A 14,955-nucleotide genomic window follows, 5' to 3' on the forward strand; every position below is an offset into this window, starting at 1 on the left:
TCGCTGCGTTTCCCCCGTGTGCTGCTTTCCTTGTAACTTCCTCTCAGTTTATTCCTCCTACAAGAATTTATTCCCTGTCCAACTTTACCTCCTCCGCATGTAGGATCCGCATGGGAAGGTATTAATTCCAGAAAAAGAAATATGCCTTCAATTTTCATTAACCCTTCCTCGTTCCAAAACCGACATCCCTATTGAGTAAACAGCAACAGGGATATATATATATATTTTTTTTTTAACATCTACAGTCACTGATCAACCTGTCATCAGTCTTATGCCATTTGAGCTAACATTCCCTTCTTCCCAATGGGAAATACGAGAAAAGGAAATGCAGTAAAAGATACATCACCTCCTAAGTACAACATTACCCTGGGCTTTCTACTAACTCAGCACAACTTCTCAACCAAAGCACCAGAAAACACTACTTAAATGCTAAGTGCCACAGATGCCGTACCTCCACTGCAATGTATCATAAGATTTACCTTCTGTTTGTCACATGCATTTCAATTTCCCTAGGTTTAAAGTGGTTGCTTTTGACATTCACTGATGATTACTAACAGAGATATTAAGCAATCTTGTAAAATTATATAAGGCAACTACCTTGCAAAAGACACTTTCAAAAAAAAATAATGAAGTACAGCAAAACAAAATAACATTTCTGGTTTGAAACTAGAAGCACAGGTGTGTTCTTGATTTTCAGTAGGGTGTAAATCATCCTTTCAGGCTGTAACATCAAACCAGAAGCATCTATGCTCCTTCCTCTCACTAGCTGGTGAAATGTGCAAACTACTGAAACGCTGCCCTCATCACGGGCCATCTCACACCCACGGGGAGTCCTGGGAGTCACAGCATTACTATTGGCTTGGAAGTTAACCTCTATCACCACATGCTGCTCCCCCAGGAAAGACACTAGGAGTCTCTAAATTACAGATTTAGAGGAAGTTAGCTTCCTTTTTTATCAAAAAACAGATTCTTGTTACAGATTTTCCTGTGTTATTTAGCTGTATCATTACAAATACAGAGGCTGAAAGTCAGTGCGACACACAAAAGTGTAGCTCACATGTTGGCTGGAAGCGGTCCGGATTCTCAAAAGACAGATAAAACCCCAAACACTTGGAAAAAGCCAAACACACAGAGCCCAGCTGCAAGAAAAAAAAAAAAAAATCCTTGTCTGAAATTATGTATTTGATTTAAAACAAAATAAAACACATACCCAACTAGACAAAAGACAAGTACAAATGAATATAAAATACAGTATGGTCAGGGTGTGATGATTACAGGGATGGACTGAGTGGCCACACAGCTCACTGCTAAAGAAAGGGGCAATCCTACTCCTACCCTTTCCTCCCTTGAAAACACTGGCTGCAAAAGCCTGCCTTGGCACTCATGGGACCTCTCCGTGCTCTAGCCTACAGGTTGCTTTCACCCCCCATCACCTTAGTTTAAAGCCTTACTCACCAAGTTCACCAGCTAATATGCAACAATATTGCTCCTCTTTTTCACACAGTGGGATAGAGAAGTGCTAGAATATTAGAGAAAATGGAACAAAACAATCAGACAGAACAAGGTAGAAATACTCCAGCATCTCCACCAAGAACTGGCTTGGACCAGTTGGCCATGGTAACTGCGGTTTGATGTTGCCCTCTGCCAGCATCATCATGATGACCCCCCCATCAGGGCATCTCTGCACTGAAGTACAATGCAGAGCCACCAGCAGGTGTGGTGCTGGAGAAGTCCCTTCAGATCTAACCAGGCTGGTAGGTCTGATCCAGCTCAGGCCACGTCTGACCCAGCAATTTCAGGCAAGGCATTTATATGGTTGTGTGAAATAGGATATTTTTTTTTTAAGCCAGAAATAGTAAAGGTAACAAAGAACTTATTCTGCACCCACTAGAAGATCATCGTGGAGGAGTCCGAACAAGGCTTTACATTCTCAGCCCGTAAGAGACTGAAAGGCTCATGAGGGATAAAAACAACAGCACTGAGAGCAAAGCAATCCAAGGACCACATTCACTTGTGCTGGGAAGCTACAGATCTCAGCAGTTAATGGTACAGTAGTGTACAGAAGCAGAAAGGAACAAACATGGGAAATGAAGTTTCATCATGCCCCATAAAAACAAGAGGTCTTTTTAGGTCAGAAATAAAATGCACTTCTACATTTCCACGAAGATCGGAATTGAATAAGAATCTAATAACTGACAATGATTTCATAATAAAGCATGTAATTAGGATTATATGAATAGAAGTACAGCCAAGCACAGCAATTTGTAAAAATGATACAAATCCTGTGCCAAATTCAATGTCGACATTATCATGGAAATTTCCCACAAGTATCCAACAGAAATCCAGCTACCAGGCAGTAAGTGAGAAATGCATTGTGTAATGTCTATAAACTTCATACAGACCACCCAAAAAGCCATAAAGCTCAGTGTACAGTAACTATCAAGTTTTCAAATTGCATTTTGCATCTGTAGCCAATATAGCTATATACAAACAAAATGGGCAAAATTTTCCCCTTATGCTACTAATCTGAAATCAACAATCCAGGAATTAACTTGGCTCACTGGTTTTATCCTTCCAAACTACCCATAACTGATTTCACTGCTGGCTTGAATACTATTCCTTTAGCAGCTAGCTATATAGAAGCACAGTACAAATAACTTTACCCACAGAAATAGAAAATTAATTTTAACATGGGCTATATGTAGTTATAGTTCTCTCTGTGTTTTAATTGGTAAAGGCAAGTATAGGAGGGAAGGCAGAAGGTTCAGTTTTAGGTATTTTATTCAAAATGTTTGTGTTTGTCAAAGAAATCAGTATGACACTCAAGAGACAGGAGTCCTATCAAGAACAGCTCAGACCACCCTGATACATTTCATCCTGTCCAGTGCAGCTTGGTCTCTGTGGAACTGCGGCTCCAACTAAGTTGAGCCTTGGTCCCTGTCCACATCTAAGTTCTACATCTATGGCAAAGGCCAGGTAAAATGACTTACCCTGCAATGAAAACGGTCAAACCCCTCACATTCACCTTGGACTAAGAAAACACATATGGACAGTTATAAAAGTTCAGCTGATGTAAAACAATTCTGCTAGAACTCAAGAGACAGGAAATAATTAATGAAAAAAAAAAAGTCATATGCAATGGATCAACTGAGAAGGACAAAAGAAAGGTTTTCTTTCAGGGTTAAAAAAATACCACTCAGGACTAGTGAGCAACAACGAAAGTATTGGACAAACAAGGAATTAATGTTGCATCCTTTCCTTAGCATTTTCACTTTAACCTCTTCAGTGACGGAACTTACTGATGAAAGCATTCTTTTCTGAGGCAATTGAATAACTGAGGGTGGAAAAAGATTGCAAAGCCACCTGGGCTCCTCAGCACTGTCCTGCATAGACTGCCTCATGTCTATATTCTGGTTTCCTCCTCACCTCCATTTACTCTTTTTGCATACAAGTTGAACAGGCTTTTTCTCCAGGTTGTCCAAATGACATCAGGGAGAACCCTGAGTATACTGGTAAGACAAAGTCCAGTCCCTGGTGCCTTTCCTTGCTCTGTAAAAATACACAGAAGAAGTAGAACTGACATCTGTAAAGACAACTGCTTAGCCCTTGCAGCCCAGTACTAGAAGCATGCCTTGTTAATCTACGTCTACATAGAACTATCTGTCCATTTGACATTTCCACCACGCGTGCAAAAAAAACCATGATTCTTCAACAACATTCAATGTAGCCTCACTTAGGCTTCCCTTTTTTGAGGGGGGAACAAAAGAACTTCCTTAACAATAATACTCCTTCAGCAAAACTTGGAATTTCACATCTATTAAAAACATTCTCACACTGTGCAAACTGATCTAAAGAGACCAGTTCCAGTGCACTGAGCTCAACATTCATTTTCCACATACTGCACCTGATCAGAACAGCCGTATTTGATGGAAATGGATATGCCAAGCACTATAAGCACAACTAAAATACAAACCTGTGAGTTTAAAGTGGGGAAGGGAGAACTCTGTCTCACAAAACCCTGCATGCCCTGGTGACACCTAAAAACAGGAGGATACTATTTATTGTTTCAGATTTAACAGCAAAAGGCAGTAATTTTCAGCTCTATACCTTCAAGGTGGTTTTCTCCCCCCTGTAATTCTTTATGGGGGCCCCCAAAGACATCTGGCCCAGCTTTACAGCTTGAGAAAAGCAGTACACCAGAGGGGTTTCCTTCATCAGACACTGCAACTACATTATTCATTCCTCAGGCACAGAAAGAACAAATAAGTAATCACTTGCTGATAGCGCTGTATAGATCATCCACCAGGACGGCCTTTTGACCAAAAAGGGGTCATTTAGCATATTACATTTTAAAACGCTCTGGTTACCTTAACGTGGACTGTGTAATTCCTTACCATTTTTTTCCTAATGAAATCAGAGCAACGTCCAATGGCAGAAAAGCAACTGACTGCTTTAAGCTGAATTTATGAAAGACTCCAATAGGAAGATGAAAAATTTCCTCCCATGAACTGCATATGCCCTTTTTCTTTTCCCAGAGAGTCATTTGTTTAAAGCCAGACTGCAACCTTTGCTAAACAGTTGTTTCATTTACTACCATGTATACACTTGGCTAATGGGAGGTAATGCTGCCCTACTGATTCTTCTGACATATTCTTTATTTTAGAAATTGTATCAAATTTCCTAGTAAAAGTCAAGAACAATATTAAAAAAACAGTAATCTATATTGGCTTTTAGTGACTTACAAGATGCACTGACTTGATGAAGACAGATGCCATATGACAGAGAAAAATCCCACTAAAGTACTTCTATTTCAGGGTATTTTTTAAGCCACTTCTTGGCATTTGCACCTAAACTCATCCACAGCTGTATTTTCAATTGGAGGAATACAGCGTTTATAAGACGACAGATGATGATACTGAACATGCTGGCAAAGTCACATAAGGACTATGCAACCGATTCATGACAGTCACTGGCAAAGATTCAAGCAGCTCCCATGGTCTACAGCTCACAGAAAGAATGAAGTAGAACTTCATTAATCAAAAATTAAAAGAAAAAAGCGTTTTTGCAGAATAAAGCCACTAAAACCAGCAGAAAAGAAATAATCTTTCCCATTTACATACTGCTTTACAGGAATGCAGAAAAATGCAGCACAGTAAGTTCACCTCTCCTTTCCCATCACTAACACGTAGCATTAGGCAGCCAGAAATACACATTGGGGGAAAAAAAACAACACAAAAACGCCAACACACTAGAACCACATCAGCTCCAAATGTAAATTAAAATTGTTCTCCTCGAAGAACATCTACCAGAGCCTCAGAAATTCTATTATATAACATAACATCTTAATTAATTACCACTAATCTAGAAATCTGGGGAAGATCAGAGTTTGTAACTGTAGTCACCTATACCATACGCCTCATGGACGCCAAAGAACAGCGAGTGATCTTCTGCAAGTCACCAATGTTTTTCTCTCATGCTAGCAGTTTATCACTATTCTACCAATTTGACACCTGATGATTTCCGTTGTATTCCTATTCCTGCCCTCCATCCAAAACATAAGCAAAATCACAAATTCACTCTCGAGTTGTATTTAGGAGAATGGACACAAGGTTCTTCTTGTCCTTCACAAAATAGTTAGCTAACCATCTTCAGCAGCTGAAGGAAACAGAAAAAGTTTCCTTCATAGTTCCCAAAACAGTTAAGAACTCTACCATAAGGAATTACTAACAGCAAACTCCCAAATAAGCATGGGTTTAAACTCTCAGATGATTACTCCACTATCATTGTGAAGTCAGCATCTGGAAGCATGGGATTGAATGTGGGCTTTCTCAAGCACATAAGCTGCAGCAGATACAGTACTCCAAGTTTTAAAAGCTCCATTTTCTTTGCATATATCAAGCCAAACTTTTGATAAGGGTTAAGAAATAAACTGAAGAAAGCAACAACAAGTTAAAATATTCAAGCAATTTGAGGAAGACCTAAATAACACTGGGTTGCTTGAGATTTTAAACCTGCAGTGAGAACAACTGCTATACAACCTGTTGGTTGTATAGCAACATGTCTAAGAACAGCATAAGCCTACAGCCAAAAGGTATTTAGAACCACAGTATTTCCAGCAAGCACATTAGCAGATGGGAAAGTTGCACATTCAGTGCACTTTTATCCTGAAGAGGCTTAGAGAAGAAAAATTTAACTTGCACGCTCTCAGGCACAGGAGGTAGAAAAAGTCTTGAACAAAAATAGCAGGGGTATAAATCTGACTTTAAAGGTCCAATGTTTGATTTGCTAGCAACGAAGTAAAACAAAGCAACCAGAGAGGGAAGGCAGGGGGAAGGAATACAAGCTGTCTATGGCAAGCAAATGAAGTCCAGATCTCCTCAAACACCCTGTGTCCTGCTTAATGTTTCTCAAGTTCAGAGCATGACACCCTCCTTTCTGAACTGGTTTCATCTGAAACGCTGGCCTAGACATCCCCTCAAACATTTATCTTTGCTGCTCAAACTTTATCCTTCAAGGGAAGGGGCAGTCGTGAAAAGAATCACAAAAACATCTGGACTTGTGAAGGCCAGACTGCAGTGTGAACCTTAGACGGTTCAGTCTCACTCCAAGCATATTTGATTCTCACGTTCTCTAAGTTAATAATCTTCTATGAGGCAGTACTTTAAGGCTCCATAGCCAGATGATCTTCTGAACACTCAGCTCAGAAAGCCATCAAGCATAACCTAGAGAGTGTCACTAACCTGAGATGCACAAGAACTGATTTCCAGTCTCCCCGGAAACTGAGATTTGTGCATTGGACAAAGAGTTAAGGGGAAAACCAAGATAAAGACAACTCAAAATACAGAGGCTGCAACAAGACACTGCCCTTCACATGGCATGATTAACAACTATGAAAGAGCAATTCTAAGCAGCTGTTTAATACGCAAAAACAAGTCAATGAGTACTAGTTTTAAGGACCATGAAATCTTAACAGGGAGACTGTTACTCACAGCTGTTTAATTCTGACTAATAAAGAGAAAAGTGTATGTATTTTTATGTTTCAAAGTACATAACTTAAGCCCCTTCTTACCCCAACCTGAAACATCACCTACTAGGAATGGCGGGGCCTGGAGCTGCCATTGTTTCTGTGGGTTCTTTCTGGGCTCTGTCTTTTCCTGGGTCTGCAGCAAGGTGAGATGGGATGGACAGCGGAAGCACAATAGCCACAGTTTTTCTCTCTCTCCTTCCTGTTCAACAAGGAAAGCTATCCCTCAGTTGGATAGGCATCACGCATCTTGACATTTTATTACACGTTATCAGTTTAGAGCAAGTTAAAGATTGCAGCACAGCGAATGCAAAGTACTAAATATGAAAGCAATAAACATACAGCTCTCTTGGAGGTTTCTGAGCCTCCCTTCTCAAATATATGAGTTTTCTTCACGTTTCTTCAATGAAAAAACTCAACCTTGTTGCAGTGGAAGGGTTTACAAAAGATCAAATTTTACTGTCTTACTCCTACCCAATCCAAGCTTGAGTTGCAATATACAAGCAGAACAAAGATCAGTGCTTTTAAAACAGACCCAGGCAGTCTGTTGGCTTCCATTAGCTTGTCTCCCACCCTCCGTATTAACAGAACTCCAAAAGACACAGAACAGTTGAACTGTTTTCACAAGTACATTTACCACCCTATCGGTAGTATCATAATACAACATTTATGATTAACTCCATAGATGCCCTCCACTGGGAACTATCCACAGGGTTAACTGCTTTCACATCAGCTAGAAGCCAAAATAGTATTAGGGGAAAAAAAAATCCATAGTAGGCAATATTCAGAAGTTTTGCTCCAGGACAAATCCCGGTCTTATCTGTACCAACATCAATCCAGCATAACTCCAGTGTAGGTATGCTGAGTCAGACATACTCAGCTGTAATCAAAATATATCCCTGAATTTTACTCACAGATTTTTGTATCTAAAACCTATGCAACTTCCCCCCTACTTCTGCAGACTAAAGAAACCACCACCCAATACAGAAGGAGGCAAGGCAACAACACACTTCAGTTATGACTGGTATGAATTAGTAGAAGGGAGTTAATAGAGGGTCTCTTCCCCCCATAAACACAACATTTCCACTCTGCACTCAGCACCCTTGAAATGTCCCCACATCCGACCATGCACCCACAATGGATTCATTTCCAGATACAAGTTTTAGAGAAGAAGCAGGGAAAGCAGAAAGCATTTGGGGTCTTGTAAACAAAGCAAGTTACTACCACTAGCTCGGGGGTTAGTAAATCAGAAATCTATGTTCAAGCTTTGCTGTTAGTGTCAGGCAGCAGGCTTTCTTTCAGACTGTGCAGGCAGAAGACAGGTGCTATGTTGGAAGGCAGCATGTTCCCCCTCCCTAGCGACCTAAGAGGAAAGGCTAGTAAGCAAGATAAAATACAAAATCTCCACTTGGAATATTTTTTTCTTTTCTGCAAGACAGCAAATACCCCCATCTTTAAAGTGTTAAGGGGTTTTAAGTTATAAGTAACTCTTAGTCTTTCCCTTGTACTTCATATATCATTTATTCATACATATGGTGTGCCTTGGCTACAGCTCGCATATTACAAATAGCCAAATGAATAGTTACTGATTTCAAGAAGTGCCCCCAACACAAAAGAATCTTTGATTTCTGGTTCAGTTTAATTGAAGGTCATGCTCAGGTTCCAAAGGAAATTAGATTGGGCAGGATTTGCCCTGGGGTTCCATAATGCTGGTCAATCTCCACCCAAAAAAATGTTTCCAGCCCTATTTGTTTAGCTACGACTCTTTTGCCTTCTCCTTCCTGGAAGCATTCCTCATGTCTTTCCCCAAATAACTCAACTGTTTGTTTAGCTGAGAAACACTCCTAGTAGCATGGAACAGTTTTTCTTCAGCTGGTGGGTGACATCATCTTAATGCCTTTCACATGAGAAGAGAAGCACAAACCACATCACTAACACATGTAACGTGTCCAGGTTACCTGCCTTGCTGGGTTATGGAAGGGGTCCAACATGTTAATCCTTGTGTTCCACTAAGACCCTTCATGTTCCACCACACTTTGGAAAGGACCTATTTACCCACTTTGGCTAGATGGTTGATTCCCACAAAAGTCTGGCTCTGTGACCTGCCTCCCAACATGGCTACCATGTCCAATTAAGTAGAAGCCTTGTCATGAGGTGGGCGATAGAGAAGAAGGCAATGTTGTACCTGAGCCTATTGTATGTCCAACGGAGTCAAAGGAAAGAACCACTGAATCTGTAACACAAGAGTACAAGTTCATTTTCCCCATTTTCTTAGCACCATTTCTTGCTGTATCATTTTCTTGTTATTTTGCTTAAATACCTCCTTATGCTCCCTTCTGCCAGGAAGCAGAACAACTTCACCAGCCAGGCAAAACAACAGGCATCTAGCAAAGGCAAACTCTGCAGTACGCAACAAATCACAACGTCATTACCTAAAGTAGCTACAATTTATTGAAAATAATTTCCTTTTATGCCTGACCAGTTTGGTCAACCTTACCAAAATGGAATCATGATATGCTTTGGACTGCTAGCCTGGAGAGCTTTTTCTTATCAAATGCGTTATCAATATTTTGTCCCCACTTAGGGGACTCATCTGTTACAATCAGCTCTTCCTTGACACTATTTGCTAAGCAAAGTATTTCGTGGCTCTTGCAGTTCTCACCGTGTTTTCCACATCTTTACTCACACTAATGGCTTCTCAATCTATGAATATCCTTCACCTTTGTACTATCAAGAAAATACAACGTCTCTACTTGATAGCCTTTTATTTTGCCATCTGGGGATCACAATAGTGCTTTTATCCACGATCGCAATGACAACTCTTGCTCACCCTTTAAAGCCTAGTACTTTTAGTCACCGTTTCATATGATAGGGCACACTTTGCTTCAATTGTAGATTACAGTCCCCAGGTTTTTATATGCAACTTGACTTTTGGCCACATAGAAACCTTTATTGCCTGCTTGCACTTAGCTTACCGCATGATCCAGACCCCTTTATTAGTCATTCACTTTCCTCATATACCACTCTCCCAGCCTAGAACCTGTTTGCAAAATTTATTAGTAGTAATTCAATATTTTGTTCCAAGTGGAGCTGCAATATGGTACCATGCTCAATGGTGGGCGTTTTTTCCAGCTTTATTCCTACTTAAGACAAACCAACCATTCTTTTGGTAGTAAGCCTCCTGGTTTGCCATCCATTCTGATGCCAATCCCAGCTGAAGGAGGAAGTTACTGAACTCTACTCCACCACCAGTGGAGCAGAATTGAGCCCAGAACTTCAAGGCAACTTGCCAATGGGTAAAAGACAGCAAAGAACAAACCGCCACAATAGGTTTAATAATTTTTATGGAATGAGAAGCTTTAAACTTACACAGCAATAGCAGAACTGCCTTTCACCTTCAGCTAAATTAATAGATTGAATCCCTTAAAGTTTCTCTTTGTAACTTAAGGCCTCAGATGCTGCCAGCTTATCACACATCCTTGGCAGCACCACAGCAGCTGCCTCAATACAAGCCCTCGGCACAAGGCAGAAAGCCCAAGCACAGTCAGATTTACTGTGCTGAAAAGAGGTTAAGCTCCTACTGCATCACCTTACGTTTCAGCAGGCTACAATCACAGACGTTGACAGTTACCACCTTTCAGCTGACAATAACTTGACATAGGACTGAGCCCTTGGCTTTTCTATACTGTATATCACCTTCACGCTTATTTTCCCATTCTTACAAATTCAGTAAGAAAGTGCTAATTTTCAAAATAAACAGACTAAAACTGTTCATTTAACTGGATTTAAAACAATTTTAAAAGTAGGTCTGTGCTGTCCCATGTCCAAAATTATAGTAGTAACAAAAAAAGATAGATATTACTAGTCTCAAAACTTATTCCAATAAAAATAAAAATCCATCTGGACTTAACAACTGTATTTCCTCTTTTGGGGATAAAATTCAGACATCCTTATATTATTCTAAATAGCAAGGGGTTTAATTCATTTTAACTGTGTTAAATTAATCTGCCATCAATTAATTCTGAAGTATCTCTGTGGGGTTGTACTTTTAAAAAACTGTTGAGATTTTTATCAACATTAACTATTACTTTGTAGTTATTGCCAAATTTATATGTTGTTCATTTTCCTGCAATATATTTTGCACTCAAACACTGCGCATGAAATATTAGGACCTATCCAAGAATGGCTGAAAAGCATTGCAAGCACCAAATTAATACCACTCTTGCAGCCCACAAAAATAGTATAATGTTTCATTCCTTTAACTGAGAATGCTATCTTCCTCATATAAACAAAAAAATTACAAGCAGAGCAAACATGTGAGCTCCCTGTTCCAGTCCAGTCCTCCACATGACTATTAGTTTCACAGTTTCAACCTCAAACTCACAGTGAATAACCTGTATTACAGTCAATTTCCCCCTCTGTCCCCACAAGTAATTTCACAAACCACAGACCTTTATTAAACCACTGTGTTTATTTCTGGCATTAAAACTTCAGAAGTTAAAAAGCTATAAATTTGAAAAAGGCTGAGAAGATAATATGTCACCTTTCTTCCACCCAGACAGCTATTCACATTCAGCCAAATTCAGAGCTACAGGTTATTTTTCTCAGAAGTTGATGAAGATAACCATTTCCTTGAGGCAAGCCAGATTTATTTGCAAATACACTGAGTCCTGCTTCCAAAACCAAAAGAAAAGTTCGCTTCTAGCTTCAAATCTCTTCCAGTCATCACTCAGTTCAAAGTCCTCCTGGCTTTCTAGACATTTTTTTGCAGAGACAAAGTGGCTGCTCAGTCTGTGCCCAGTGCCTTCCCTCTCACAAAGGCAACCTTCAAAGGCTCCATCTTTCAAAACTTAGTAAGACACAATGTAAAACATATTCACTCACATGTGCCCTTGCTTTAAGTGCCAAGAAGCATTTATGTCTGAAGGAGCAGTCTCTAACCTTTCAGCTACCTACTTCCATAAAGCATCCAAAATGTTCTCCTCCTGCCTTCTTAACTGGAAGGGCAGTCTTTATGGCCAAATCATGAAGTCTGACACCCAACAAGTTGCCAGTACGCACAGCTTAAAGCCACACACATCACAATGCCAGCCTTTTACATCTGTTTTCATGTTAGCTACAATCATTTTTCAAGGGCTGCAGCAGTTTAAAAAGGAAAAGGGGGGGGGGGGGAATCAAACAAGATACAGCAAAATCCAAATGCAATTCTGGATCTGATCCAATCCATCAGAAGAAGTAAAGACAGCAGAAATACTTATTTAGAAGGCACTCAGTGCCAGGAATAACAATGGCTGAGACCTCACCAGCCAAAGTGCAAAGCTGCTTTGGGTCACTTTGTGTCAACTTTGGGTTAGAGTTGCACTGAGACCTATGTTCTGGGTTACTTTCCCCTCCCACCCACCCTCCAGCTAGACCGCCAAAAATTGGACCAACACATGAATCTGCCCCATCATCCCCCAAAAACCAGTGCTGTCCAGGGCTACCTGAATGTGCTCCATCACAGCCTTTTTGGAGTGTGGAGGAGTGCTGTATGAGACTCCTCTTCCAGGAGAGTTCACTCCTATGGAACAAACACAAGGATCCCATTTGGTTCAGGAACCAGGAGCTCCAAGACAGGCTGTGCAGGTAGACTCAAGCTGCTCCGGGAACAAATGTAAACTGTTCCAACAGTGCTCCATACTGGAGATAGAGCTGAACTTAACTTCAAAAGAACACAATTGGATTTACATAGTTCTGTCCTGAAGTTAAAAAAACCCTGCAAATCTGAGGTGCTACATCTGTGGCTGCACTTACACCACAATCCAGATAGAATCAATCCTCATACCTGGGTGGTTTATTTCAAGACAAGGGAGGCACTTCAAGTGTTGCTAACCCCTTACCTCTTCACGTACACACATCCCTTTCCACTTCAATGTCCCCATCTTAGATCTCCTGCAAATCCTTCCTCCTGTTTGTTTTGTTAGCCATGATCTTTCTCAGGGTCTGGGTAACTCTGCGCCGCGCTACCCTGTCCCCAGCACAGGCAAATTAAATTATCTCGCTGCATATATTATGTGCCTTAGATCTAGGCATTTCTGGACACCAGAAAAGCATTGAACTACTATTCCTTACAGATTGCCGTGTTTTTTCCACTACTCTAGTCTCTGAACAGAAAAACAAATGAAGGTTTGGGTCTTCATAAAGGAGCGATGGTCCTGACCAAAAGATGCAGATTTGTATGAGACAGAGAAACAAGGCCATGTTGGAAAACACCTTAAGTTTCATACTCCAAAAAAGAGATATGGACACCACACGATAAACATTCAATATCATGCTGGGTACTGCACTCAAGAGGTGTGTGGAAACAGGTCTTCAAGCCCAGTTGTGTCAAGTTCCTGAAATCATGTAAAAGCAAATACATGGACCAACTTCCAATGCAAATATTGTCCTTGCTTTGATTTCATCATTGATGAAAATGCAATATACAAACTGAAAACAAACAGTGGCAATACAGAAGAAGAACAGCAAATATAATCCACTTTTAATCAAGAACGGTGTATAACCTATATGTTTACCTAAGTGCTGTTTCAGAATTTCAGTTAGGACTTTTACAGTAAGTCCCTCCGAGAAGCCACAAACTTTTTTTGCTTTCTACAGATCGTCCCTGCAAGGATTTATAGATATTTGTCTCATTCTATTGGAAACCAAAGAAGCTGAACCAGTAACTTCTCTTATCCTTTTTCATTTAAAAAAAAATACAAACAAAACACAAAACCAGACTTCAGCAATAAACCAACTTCCCTGAGGGGGTGGGTAGGAGAAAAGTCAGTAAAAAAATGATTGCATGCTGCTTTGGAAGTGGTCCTGAGAAACCACAAACCATCAGTCCCACAGGAGTTATAAGAGTTTAATAATAAAGGCTTAACACAGCCTCGATACCACATACCATTACAGTAATATACTCCACAGACCAAGCCAAACAGGGAATACAATAATACATCCCAACATAAGGCTGTAATTTGGCACATCCTCGTACAGAGACTGAAGCTCTGAGGTCTGTATTGCTTTCTTCTACGCATAATCACTGCTAAGTTTCTCATTTCATACCCCTGCTTCTCCAGATACTCTGATGGACTCCTGCAGAACTGGAACCTGTATTTAGTAACATTCAATGTAATTTCTACCTCCAGAGCTTGATCAGAGACCAGATATCCTGCAGAGGTCCATCACCTGGACTGGGGATGGCAACTGTAGTAATAACATTAAATAATAACATTTTGATTTTAATCAGAATGAAAAGATTTTAGGTGCTGCTTTTTTACCACAAAATTAAACCATTCATAAAAAAAGGGTCTGTCATTCAGCTGTTTCTCTTTTTCAGCTGAGTACTGAAAAGGATAGGATCAAACACCCCAATGGCCATCAAAATTTTTTTTCTGAGATCTGTATTCTATAAGATGACATATACCAGAGTAGGAACACAATGCACAAAACACTTCATAACTTAGTGACAAGAAGGCCAGTAATAACAAAAACTATCCTTATATTTCATCTAGTCAGAAAACAAGGTTCACAAAAGCAGTGCCACTGTCAGAAAACATGCTACTGTCAGGATTCATTTGGCAAGAAGACCTGTCTTGGAACATTCCCTGCCTTAAAATAAAAAAATTTGGAAAACCCTTCACTCTCATCATGACTACAGAACACTCCGAATAATTCTTATATCCAAGGAATCGAAGGGAATTAAGTAATTCCAGTTCTATTTCACAGATATCTTGCTTAGGTATCTAAAGCATGAACATCTTTCCTCAGACTTCGTAAAACAGAAGAACTGCCTGCACTTACGAATTACTCAACAGGGCATCCTTCACTTCCTAATGCTTTGGTTTACCCTCTGAAGACCAGTTTAGGGAAGGGCTAAGTAATTTATTCAGTCTAATGATAAATGCCAC

At 40.1% G+C, this 14,955-nt stretch overlaps 1 protein-coding gene across 6 annotated transcripts in view; it reads right to left on the bottom strand.

The window, feature by feature from the left end:
- Positions 1-14,955, bottom strand: part of ST3GAL3 (ST3 beta-galactoside alpha-2,3-sialyltransferase 3) — a 183,973-nt gene that overhangs the window by 132,812 nt on the left and 36,206 nt on the right. For 3 of the 6 annotated variants that reach the window (XM_037404127.1, XM_037404129.1, XM_037404125.1), the window contains exons 3-4: positions 9,210-9,257; positions 7,092-7,226 (exon numbers count right to left, since the gene is read on the bottom strand). The exons of 1 other annotated variant lie outside the window; for it this stretch is intronic. In XM_037404127.1, the coding sequence (XP_037260024.1) occupies positions 7,092-7,226; positions 9,210-9,257 (183 nt within the window). Of the gene's footprint in view, positions 1-7,087; positions 7,227-9,209; positions 9,258-14,955 lie in introns of those variants that run through there. 2 more of the 6 variants (XM_037404128.1, XM_037404131.1) reach the window with 2 other exon arrangements.

The sequence above is a fragment of the Falco rusticolus genome, chromosome 11, assembly GCF_015220075.1.
Source record: "Falco rusticolus isolate bFalRus1 chromosome 11, bFalRus1.pri, whole genome shotgun sequence".
Taxonomy (NCBI): Eukaryota; Metazoa; Chordata; class Aves; order Falconiformes; family Falconidae; genus Falco; species Falco rusticolus.